This window comes from Ostrea edulis, chromosome 5 (genome assembly GCF_947568905.1).
Source record: "Ostrea edulis chromosome 5, xbOstEdul1.1, whole genome shotgun sequence".
Taxonomy (NCBI): domain Eukaryota; kingdom Metazoa; phylum Mollusca; class Bivalvia; order Ostreida; family Ostreidae; genus Ostrea; species Ostrea edulis.
The window spans coordinates 85552093-85564020 of NC_079168.1; the positions used below are offsets into that span (position 1 = coordinate 85552093).

The following is an 11928-nucleotide window of genomic DNA, read 5'->3' on the forward strand; positions in this document are numbered from 1 at the left end:
GAGAGAGAGAGAGAGAGAGAGAGAGAGAGAGAGAGAGAGAGAGAGATTTTAAGCTCTAGTTCACTAGACCATGGTCCAATCAGGTAAGCTCACCCTAGTGGTGGAGGTCATGCCCCCCCCCCCCTTCCTCTTCTCTCCCCACTATATGATCAAAACCGCCGCTGTACACCATTGCAATTCACTCTGTTTAATTTAATATCATTGAAAACATCAAAAGAACTTATATATATATTCATTTAGATGTTTTGTGACCCCAGTTACAAGTAACGCAAATAGCAAGCGCTAATAAAATTTGCTAATGCCACGGTGTATGCAATGGTCAGTTAAAGGACTCTGTGTTCATGGTCATCCCATACATTTCTTGACATGGCCTCCTTCAATTCACGTGGGTACTAGTTGTTGTACAGTTTAATAGCTGGTCAATATGAATATACTTGGATTCGAGGCAAATTCTCTGCACGCTAGCGCACCATTCACAGAATTTGCCTCAAATCCAAATCCGTTCATATTGACCACGAACAGCTCAAAAGTGCTGTTCATTTTTTATGTTCATTTTCTAAAACACCGTTTCTTTACATTGCTTCTATTTTGTTGCATAAAACGAACTCCTAGCCTCTGTCCGTGCTGTCACAATCGTGTGACGTACGTCAACACATAGACATGACGTCAAACTTCGTCTCACCCTGACATTATCAACATTTTATCAACATTGCACGGTGCACTGTATTTTGGAGCTAGGAGACCGCAAGATTTGGATGATAATTCTCTGCCTCAAATCCGAATCCGTTCATATTGACCATGAACAGCTCAAAAGTGCTGTTCATTTCTTAAAAGAAGTGATTGTGCAATTGTGTCGCGTGCTGAAATTGGTTGGTTCATAGAGCAATCTAATTAAAATTAGATGTTAGATCCGCTCGCGTACGCGAGTGCAAAAGGCAGAGCGAGACGAAATGTGACGTCATGTCTATGTGTTGACGTACGTCACAATAACTACTGTGACAGAGGCCAAACTCCCCGTCGAGACCTCATGACGTCACCTACGAATAGACCTCTCCTATGTGACGCACCACAATATACAGATCTGTATATTGTGAGTCCGCGATTATCACGCAGACAAATTACACTAAAGAAGTAGTTCGCAGTTAAAAGTTTGAAGATATTAATATTAAGAGCATTAATATAAAAGTATGGATTTTATTTTAAACATAAAATGATCAAAAGATCATTAAAAAGTAGGGAGACTCTGTTCAAATTATTGTGTAAAGTAATGAACTTGATGTTTACGTTCTTGTTTTGAAAGTTGTTTACGTTTGACGTTATGTTTTTTCGTCATTCTACAGTGACGTCACAGTATAAGCGGCCTAAGAAATTGCTATCCCATAATGCCTAAGTGGAAGAGTTTGGTTTGTGAGCAAACGAACTCTGGTGGAAGTTTGTGACAGAGGCTAGGAGTTTGTTTTATGCAACAAAATAGAAACAATGTAAACAAACAGTGTTTTAGTAAATGAATATAAATATAAGAAATGAACATCACTTTTGAGCTGTTCATGGTCAATATGAACGGATTTGGATTTGAGGCAAATTCTCTGTGAATCAGCCATGAACAGCTCAAAAGTGATGTTCATTTCTTAAATACCGGTTTACAATGGGAAAACCCTTTGGGATAGGCCTACAACAAGAAAATATGTCATGAAGTATTATGTAAGCATCCCCATATAGCGAAAGTTGAAGATTGTCCACGCCATTACTCCCGGTGTCTCTGTGGCGGATCCAGAGGGAGGTTACGGGGGTTGTAACTCCCCCTTTAATTGAAAACAACAACAAACATAAATTAAAACTAAATAGATATTAAGAAGGAGCAGGTAGCCTTTTATCAAACTTGTAAATTTCATGATCCCATCTAGGGGTAGGGGTTTTGTAACCAGGGTGGGGCCAACAATACTTTTTACAAACAGAAAGGGATGTTCAAAAATTGTGAATTTTTGCAATCCCAGGGTTTGAATCTCTCTGAGATTTTATGTAGAGTCTTTTTCGGTATGGACACTTTCGGGATCATTAAATGTTTTAAAAACACGCGTCTTGTTTTATACTGCTACTGAATATTAGAATCTATATAGCTTACATCTATATACAGAAATTATAGAATTGGAGCTGTCATACTTTTGACTAATACTCATGTGAGTCCTGTGAAGTTGCGAACCTCTTGTATTTTTGCTGATAGATTTTAATACAGAGATTTGTTTTATAAAAACAATTCATAAAAATAACATTTAAAAAAAAAAAAAAACCACGTGGGGGTCTACATGCATTGAGCCTAATGGGGTGTCGTTCTGAAGAATGTATGTAGACACGAAATACGATTATTGCACCTTCGCTGGAATTGGTGACGTGTCGATGTTCGATTTGAATATGTGTGATATGTACCTGTATATTGTCCTTTCTCACACATTTATCAAATGAAATCTGCAATATGAAAGTAATATAACGCACCAGGAACGCAAACGTTAAAGTGTCGGATCTGAGAAGATACAAGGCCTGTAAAGAAATTTATAAAAGCACTGAAATATATATATATATTCAAATCACAATACAATAATGTCCATATATGCAATGGGCATGTGTGTTGTGTGTAGGGGGTGGGGGTGGGGTCATTTAACGGTCAGCGCGGCGATTTAAAAAAAAAATATCTGAATAAATGGTGTACTGTACTAATGCTAATTAACATCAAATGCTAATTGATTTTCTGACGTGTATGTCTCCAGTAAAGTGCCATTTTAATAAAGATATACAATGTAGACGCGTTGTACATGTCACTTCTTTCTTTATTTGTGTGTATATATATATATATGTACATTATTTGTATGTATTTTTATGCTGCCCCTTGAGGGCCCTTGATTGGAAAATAAAATATGTTCTATTATTTCCTAAATAAAACGAAGCCAGTTAATAATCCTTGAAGCTATGGAATGGTATGATATTCTCTTTAAAAGAAAACTTCATTTTTTTAAATTTTATTTTTCTCTTCTCAAATTGGTCAGAAGAACTACCGAAGGAGATATCAGATATCATTGAGTCTATGCGTGTCCGAGTAAAAAATAATGATAATAATAATAATAATAAAAACAACAACATACAAACACGAACACGGTAAATCACTAAGGCGCTGGCAAAGTAATGTATTTAATGTACCAAATTTCACGAATCAGTGGTTTTAAAGATCTTGCTATATCTAAATTGTACAGAAATCATGCCTACACCTAACGGCAGCATAAACATATATCGCTCAGCATCTAGCGATGACGTAATAGGGGTTAAGGTGACTCTTTAAACAGATTAAACATTGGATAGATCTAAGTGCATTAGTATCTTAACTTGAAGTTTATTTTCGGCTTTTGTGTATTTTAATGACCTCCATTTGAAGTTGGGGGAGTTCTCGCTTGAGTGGATCTCTTGATAATCAAAGAACACATCTCAGGGTATTACTAGATCGAGTTCATCGAACCTTGCAAAATATGCCTGTCTGTTAACAATATTCTACACACTGTGCCTTTTCCCTTTGACGTTTTCGCCGTTGTTGACAATCTCTTAAAGAGTTATATGCCCTTTGCTCACAGACTGCGCTGGATGCTGTTGTCGTTTCCCACAATGCCTTATTTAGCGTAATTGACGACTTGTGTGTGATCCGCGGTGTTCGCTGCTGATGGTGAATTCAGTATGGTGCATGACAGATGATAAACACTTTGGATTCCATTAATTGCCATGACAGGTAATGTAAAGACATTTCGATTGATTGAAATATTTCCTGTTCGAAAAGAAAACAAACATTTAAGTGCAGACTGTGAATAGAGCGGTATATTTGGCCCATGCATTGATTCATTCACTCGTTCGGTGCACTTTCATCCTTCGCTTGGATGTTGCGGTCACTGGAGTTTTTCATATATTAAACCTTTAAAGTTCGGTGAAATAATTCTCTAAATACTAGCGTGTTTCGAAAGCCTACATTAATGTTGTAACTTGACACTAAGGTATAGAAAAAATTAGCAGACGTGATGTCCAAATAGACCTATGCTTATCCCGCCAGCCAGAACAATTTGTTCGATTAAGGTACATACTAACGGCCAAGATTGTCAGTCATGCTGTCAAAGCAAAAGAAAAAACAAAACTAAAACTGTAAGTAGATCTACTGTGACCGTGATATTTAAATTAAGATGTTTGTTGTGGGGTCTTCTTATTATTTTAAAAGTAGTATGAAGTTACCTGTAAGGGGGATCCACGGATATTGATTTGTGTATTAGAATTTTAAAGAAGTTCAGTCCTTCACCCTATTGACACATTCTGTTCTTAAGTACACAGTAATCTATAAAACTAGCTGTATACATACTACAATTTATGGCATAAACTTTAAACAAGAATTTAGTTATGGGTGATTTACGTTATGCTCAAAACAAAAATTGCTGTGTTTCCGCTATCCTGACCAATCCTAAATTATACCCTTACGCTAGATTTGTTTTAATCAAAAGTCATTTAAGTTTAGTTCAGACTTGTAAAATTTTACTTCATATCTGTAGATACTTAAATTCCTCTTTAATAGGCTTCTTTTTCATAATAGTGAAAAATGAGCCCCTCATGTTCGGTATATTAATATACATTTGTGCAAATTAAATGGAGATTGTGATCAGTATGTTTTTTTTTAATATATATATTCACCAGGTTAAGTTTGAGTAAAAAATTTATTTATTTCCTACCAACCTACCCCTAATCTAAACTTGAATGTTAACAGAAACTTAATAATTTATATTTGTGGCATCACTTACCGGAAACTGCCAGGACTCTTGATTTTATGAATTAATTTTTCAATATTCTTAGTTTTGTTTTGTAGTCCTTTGATAGTTGTTGAGTAAATTAAAGGTTTAGAATATGTGCAGATATATGCATGTCACAATTTTTCATGACACACTGCAATATTTAGTGAGGGTTTCGTTGGACTGAATCAGATTTTGCCAGTCAGATTCCTTGGTTTAACAGTGTGCATGTTCATAGATGCCAATTCATTACTCAATGTTACTTTTAAGTTATGAATATATATAATGATTTATAATTTTGTAACCAAGAATACTTTAGGAAGTGATCTAAATAGATGATTATGTACTTAATATATAGTGACATATAAACTGTACCTTCATATTGGACCTAACCTACCCCCTCCTCCTCCTCCTCCAATCTAAGATAACCCAATTTAATATTATGCCTCCTAATGTGTATGATCTTTTACATGTACAGATCCCATAGGGGTAATTTGCCTGTCTAATGAACTTTCTGACACCTTCTAATATTGAGCTGGAAATCTGTTTAGCTGCCTCAACATATACACCCACAGCACAAAAATAATCCTCACCAAACATGCAAGGTCTGTGTGTGTGTATGTACATGTGTGTGTAATTCCTTGATGCTTAGTAAATCTACCAATTGTTTATCCAGACCCCCATACCTAATAGAAGTCATTAGATACCTAACAAAGAACTGCCTCAACCAGATGTGCATTTTAAATAATTTCTTTCACATTGTTCGGTTTCAAAAACTCATAGATACATTATTAGTTTGTGTATTATGTGACACACATGTGTAACACATCTGCAGCGTGTTCTGAGTATGATTTATATTTATATGTGTAAAGCATTTTAATCAAGAAAAATAGCTCTATAGTTGCTAAAATTAAAGTTTAAGAGTTACATGACGTTTTAAACACTAACAGTAACTAACATAATGATGTAAGCACCCTATACGAAAGTTAGGTGACGATTGATTTTACTTATAAAATTTTGGTCATTGGTATTTTGTCTGGATTTTGAATCTGATCTTTGAATCACAGTGACATGCATTCGAACATTTCCTTTAGTTCTTGTCTAAATGTATGTTTTCTTAATGTGTTTATATCAGATAGATAGAAATTCAAGACAATTTTACTTCTTGCAAAGATTTAATTCATATAGTTTTGAATTTTGAACATTAAGTAATATTTGTACAAAAATATATTTAAATCTCAGAGATTTTTAAATATATTTTGTAATACACATTTATAGTATTCAGATCTTTTCTACAACCTTTACAATGTCATTGCACTTGAACAAAAAGAAGAATATAAAGGGGGAAAATGCAATTACATTGTGGGAATAAGAACCCCATCTAATCAGAGAAAATGACTGAGAGTTGGGGCTGTGAGCAAAATTGATGATTAAACCTTAGACTAATAAATTGAGGGAATCTGACTGTTTGATAGAAAGCAGTTTAATGAAGCCACCAACTCCTAGATTGGTGCTAGAATTGGCCAACGAGATAGCTATCTGACATCTGTGGGACTAGCTATCCAAAAGAATATATAATCATTACCCGAAAGAGTGTATATTAAAGATAAGGCTCAATGACTGGGTCAGCAATAGGGAGATATGGTGTATGTAGCAGGGAGAGAATAGATTTTTCAATATATATGTGAAAGGTAGGTGTTGTAAGCATCAATATATATATATGGCCATTGCGTGGTAAACTACTCACAAATGATAGTGTATGCAAGCAATTAGCCCATTAAGGCTTCACAGATATATTAGAACTATTACCCTTTCAGAAAAAGCAAGAATACTAAATAATTACATAGTTACGTCATTTGCAGGGAGTATTCTATAATTAGCATCGTGACCTTCCAAGCTGTACTTCATTTACCTTCAATCATATATATATATATATTGTATTCTTATCCTTCAGAACATCACCGGATAATTTTGCGGAGATATGAAAAGCACATTTTTATTTTTCCTCACAACAGAGACGGAGAAGATTGAGTATAAGAGGATGGTGTGTGTGTGTGTGCTTGTGAGAGTCATTACTTGCATTCCATGAATGTATCGAGATTCAGGTTTGATGTCCCATATTGTGCATGGTGAATCACTGCTTTTGTGATGTTTTAACATTTTACTTGTTTTGTTATGCAATATATAAGAGTAAAATATATTTTGAATCAAGCAATATCAAATGAGTGTATATCATACTCTCTGCAGACATAAATGCCAAATAGGAATTAATTAGCAATAAATTCAGATTGTGGAATGGAAAACTTCATGTGTAATAATGTATACCTTATCAAATTAGCTGCAGATCTATACTATAGACCAGTAAAAAGCATTAGGGACTCATGATTCAGTAGATGAAAATGGACATCCTCTAATTAAACCTTAATCTGACATGCAGAGTGTATTCCCAATAATTGATGCCATACTATGTGAAATGAGTCAGTTTTCGGCAATGCTCACATGTGCTCTATGTCATGGCACTTTTTTAGCTCACCTGAACCAAAGGCACAGGTGAGCTTTTTTGATGAGAATTTCTCCCCATCATCAGCAGTAACTTTTCACATAATCACCATCTTCTCAGAAACTGAAGGACCAATTTCAACCAAACTTGGCATATATATAAAACATTCTTGGTCAAGAAAATGTATTGACACACACTCTTCTAAAGGGAGATAATCGAGAATTATGAAAATATTGAAAGTGCATTAAAAAAATTTCTTTCCTAAGAACCAACAGCAAATTTCATCTAAACTTGGCACACAGTATCCCTAAATAAAGTGAATTTAAGTTTGTTCAAATGAAGAGCCACACTTTAGAGGGGAAATAATTTAAAAGATTTATGGAGAAAATGGATATCACATTTTAAAAATCTCCCTCTCAAGAACCCCAAAACCAATTTTGACCAAACTTTAAATTACACAAAGTATCCTTGGATGAATGAGATTCAAATACCTCTTGTCAATTCTATGATTATCCCATTCCAGTGCATTTGAAGGATATATTCACTCTGATGTGTCTGTGGATGTGTTGGTGCCTGTGTGACTCAATGTAGACTTTGTGCTAGGGGATTCTTTGTGAATCGTTCACTTTTTTTTTTTTATAGGTGTGCCACAAATGTTGACTTATTTAAGGCACTTTGAGGCATTTAGTAGTGAGGGTTTCTTAATCCTGCCAAAACCTACAGTGACAATTTCTGAAATTTTACTTCTAATGCTGATCACTTGAGTGAAGGAATAGTCACTATCTATTTAATGGGTCTATTGAAACCCTGGGCTCCCACACACAATAACTGAACACATAATGATTATTTGACATGGGATAAAAAAAAGTTGACACATTTGAAAGAAATTTGCCTGATTCTGAGTTATTGAAAACTATTAAGAGTGAATCAGTTACAATCTCCTTGTTTTGGTGAGTGGAGACTTGCAGTGACAGATATTAAGAATCAAATTATAAAATGTGTTAAGAGCTCTCAGAGGGATCATTAAAGTTCTGAATTTCTAGAACTGGGAAAAGTAGCTGGGAGGAAAGTTTTTTTGAAAGGTGAAGTATTGTTATTGGAGATGGGAAAGGCCTGACGCCAACTAAAACAGTGATCTAGAGGCAACGGAAATGTGTTATTACAATCAGTCAAATTGTTCTAGTTTACCATTGATGAAAAGAGTTGAATATTTTTTTAGGGTAAACATTTAGAGAAAAAATACAACTTCGTAATTTATATTAAGCAATTTGGTTGATATGTTATTAAGTGATATTCTAGATCTATTTGATAATTATAATAATTATAGTAATACTTTCATTTTACAAGGAACTTCAAACCTGCTGCAGTGTTTCGTATCGAATATTGGTACACCTTAACATTTCATGGCTTCATATATATTCCTCACACAATGTGATTATATTGATTGATTGATTGTTTTACGTTCTGTCGAGAATGTTCCACTCATATTGAAACGTCACCAGCTTTAGGTGAAGTACCATAAATTTAGAACTATGCTTAGCGCTCAGGGCTGTAGCAGTGAGGGTTCTGTAATGTTCCAATGCCTGCCCCGACATTGGACCTCCGTTTTTATGCCCCCATTCAAAGAAGAGGGGCATATTGGTTTGCACCTGTCGGTCAGTCGGTAGACCACATGTTGTCTGCTCAATATCTTGAGAACCATTCACTTGATTGTAATGATATTTCATATGTGGGTTGGTTATGAAAAGAAGAGGACCCCTAGTATTTTTTAGGTCAAAAGGTTAAAGGTCAAGGGTCATTCTACTCTGGACATAGGAATATACTGTCCACTCAATATCTTGAGAACCCTCTGCTTGACAGACATCAAACTTGGTACACTGGTACATCTTAAGGAGAAGATGACACCTATTGATTTTGAGGTCACATAGTCAAAGGTCAAGGGTCAAACTGGACATAAAAATATACTGTCCGTTTAATATCTTGAGAACCCTTTGTTTGACAGACATCAAACTTGGTACACTGGTACATCATCAGGAGAAGATGACATCTATTGATTTTGCGGTCACGTAGTCAAAGGTCAAGGATCGAACTGGACATAGGAATATACTGTCCGCTCAATATCTCAAGAACCCTTTTCTTGACAGACATCAAACTTGGTACACTTGTACATCTTCAGGAGAAGACGACCCCTATTGATTTTCACATCACATGGTCAAAGGTCAAGGGTCAAACTGGACATTGGAATATACTGTCTGCTCAATATCTTGAGAACCCTTTGCTTGACAGACATCAAACTTGATACACTGGTACATCATCAGGAGAAGATTACTCCTATTGATTTTGAGGTCACGGGGTCAAAGGTCAAGGGTGAAACTGGACATAGGAATATACTGTACATTCAATATCTTGAGAACCCTTTGCTTGACAGACATCAAACTTGGTACACTGGTACATCTTCAGGAGTTGGTGACCCCTATTGATTTTTAGTTCACATGGTCAATCCACTCTTGACATAGGAAGATATTGTCTGCTCAATATTTTGAATTGATGATACATGTACTACTTTCAATTAAATGATGTGTGTGTATAACCCTTTTCAATTTTTCACCATGGGGGGGGGGGGGGGGGGGGGGACATATGTGTTTTACAAACATCTCTTGTTTAGGTCATATCCTAAAGACCTTTGATTCTCGCTTTTGGTAAAGGAGCAATCACTGCCTATGTAAATGTTTGTCTTAGGTTTGATGTGGCCATGACACAAGCGTGGCTCAAACTGATGACCTCTGAGCTACCACAGCCGGTTAATGTGATTATAATACAATGTGATTATAATTAAGACTCAGAATATACATGTATATGGTGACAATATTGCATCATATTGCAATTCATAGAAAGTTAGAAACTCCAACCAAATTGACCTATTGCTTTCAAATCAAAGAAACTTAATACCATTTTTTAAAGTGTGGATGTACAATTTTGATAAGTGAGAAATTGATATGTGTTTTTTTTTATTTGACAGGAAGAGCATCTGAGAATAACTAGTATCATCAACTTTGGTCAGAGTCAGTTATCCTTCAGCAACCATGTCAATCACAGCTAAGAGAGGGGTCATTTCTCCCATTATTTTGGTTCTCCTCTCCACAGTTCTTCTCATCCAGCTACCAGTTTCTTCTGCATCCAACACAACAGTTGAAGGCTGCAGAACTGAAGGGAAACCGTGTAATGGAGGACTTGTGTTTCCCCTATGGGAACCTGTTTCAAATCTTAGTATAGGTGACAAAATTGCACGAGGTGCTGTGTACTTTTTAGGAATGGTGTACATGTTTTTAGGAGTATCCATCGTGGCTGACCGCTTTATGTCTTCTATTGAGGTCATCACTTCAAAAGAAAAGGAGGTTGTTGTGAGGAAAGCAGATGGATCCACTGCAACAGTTAACATCAAGATATGGAACGAAACCGTGTCCAACCTCACCCTGATGGCGCTTGGTTCCTCAGCCCCAGAGATTCTATTGTCGGTAATTGAAATCATTATCAATGGTTTCGAACCTGGGGATCTTGGTCCCAGCACTATAGTAGGAAGTGCAGCTTTTAACCTTTTTATCATTACTGCGATTTGCGTTTATAGCATACCCAACGGAGAACATCGTACCATAAAACATTTACATGTATTTTTTCTCACAGCGACTTGGAGTATATTTGCGTACCTTTGGCTTTACTTTATCTTATCGGTTTCTTCTAGAGGGAGAGTGGATATTTTGGAGGCTGTGATGACCTTGTTATTTTTCCCTGCTACAGTAGTAACTGCATATATAGCAGACAAGAGGCTTTTCCCATATACGTTTTTGTCAAAAAAATACCGATCAAGCCGGCACAAGGGCATGGTCGTCACCTCGGAAGGAGACCACGAATTAGCGGATGGTAAAGCCAACCACCACAATGAAGTCGTATTTAAAGGTGTCAGTGAAGAGAGTGATATTAAAGAAATCAAGGAATTCGAAGAACATAGAAAAGAATACATGGATATTCTACGTGAACTTCGAAAGAAAAATCCAAATGCAGACATGAAAACTCTGGAGGAAATGGCAGAGTACGAGGCCATCAATCGAGGACCAAAAAGTCGAGCTTTTTACAGGATTCAGGCAACACGGAAACTGACAGGAGGTGGAAATGTAGTCAAGAAGAGCAAGATTGAACGAAAGGCAAGTCTGGAGGATATAAAGGTGGAAGTGAAAGACGATAGCACCACCAGAGTGTACTTTGACCCAGGACATTACACTGTAATGGAGAATGTGGGTACCTTCTATCTGACTGTTACAAGAGAAGGAGGGGACTTGAACAAAACTCTGTATGTAGACTATAAATCTGAAGATGGAACAGCAAATGCAGGGTCTGATTATGAAAATGCCGAAGGAACAATTATCTTTTATCCAATGGAAACCCACAAACAGTTTCCTGTCACCATCATAGATGATGAAATATTTGAGGAAGATGAACATTTCTATGTTCGTCTTAGCAACTTGCGAACTGGAGACTCCCAAGGCATGTTTGACAGTAACAGCACTGCCGCAAGTGAAGTTAAACTGGTTCCCCCATTCGTGGCCACCGTTATGATCTTGGATGATGACC

General features: G+C 36.2%; 1 protein-coding gene across 6 annotated transcripts in view; it reads left to right on the forward strand.

The window, feature by feature from the left end:
* The first annotated feature begins 3275 nt into the window (after nucleotides 1–3275).
* LOC125649193 (sodium/calcium exchanger 3-like) overlaps nucleotides 3276–11928 on the forward strand; it is a 76936-nt gene continuing 68283 nt past the window's right edge. For 4 of the 6 annotated variants that reach the window (XM_048876481.2, XM_048876483.2, XM_048876484.2 and 1 more), the window contains exons 1-2: nucleotides 3276–3766; nucleotides 10322–11928. The exon at nucleotides 10322–11928 is cut by the window's right edge and continues 199 nt beyond it. In XM_048876481.2, the coding sequence (XP_048732438.1) occupies nucleotides 10386–11928 (1543 nt within the window). In that variant the 5' untranslated portion in view covers nucleotides 3276–3766; nucleotides 10322–10385. Of the gene's footprint in view, nucleotides 3767–3873; nucleotides 4171–10321 lie in introns of those variants that run through there. The other 2 variants (XM_048876482.2, XM_056166592.1) reach the window with 1 other exon arrangement.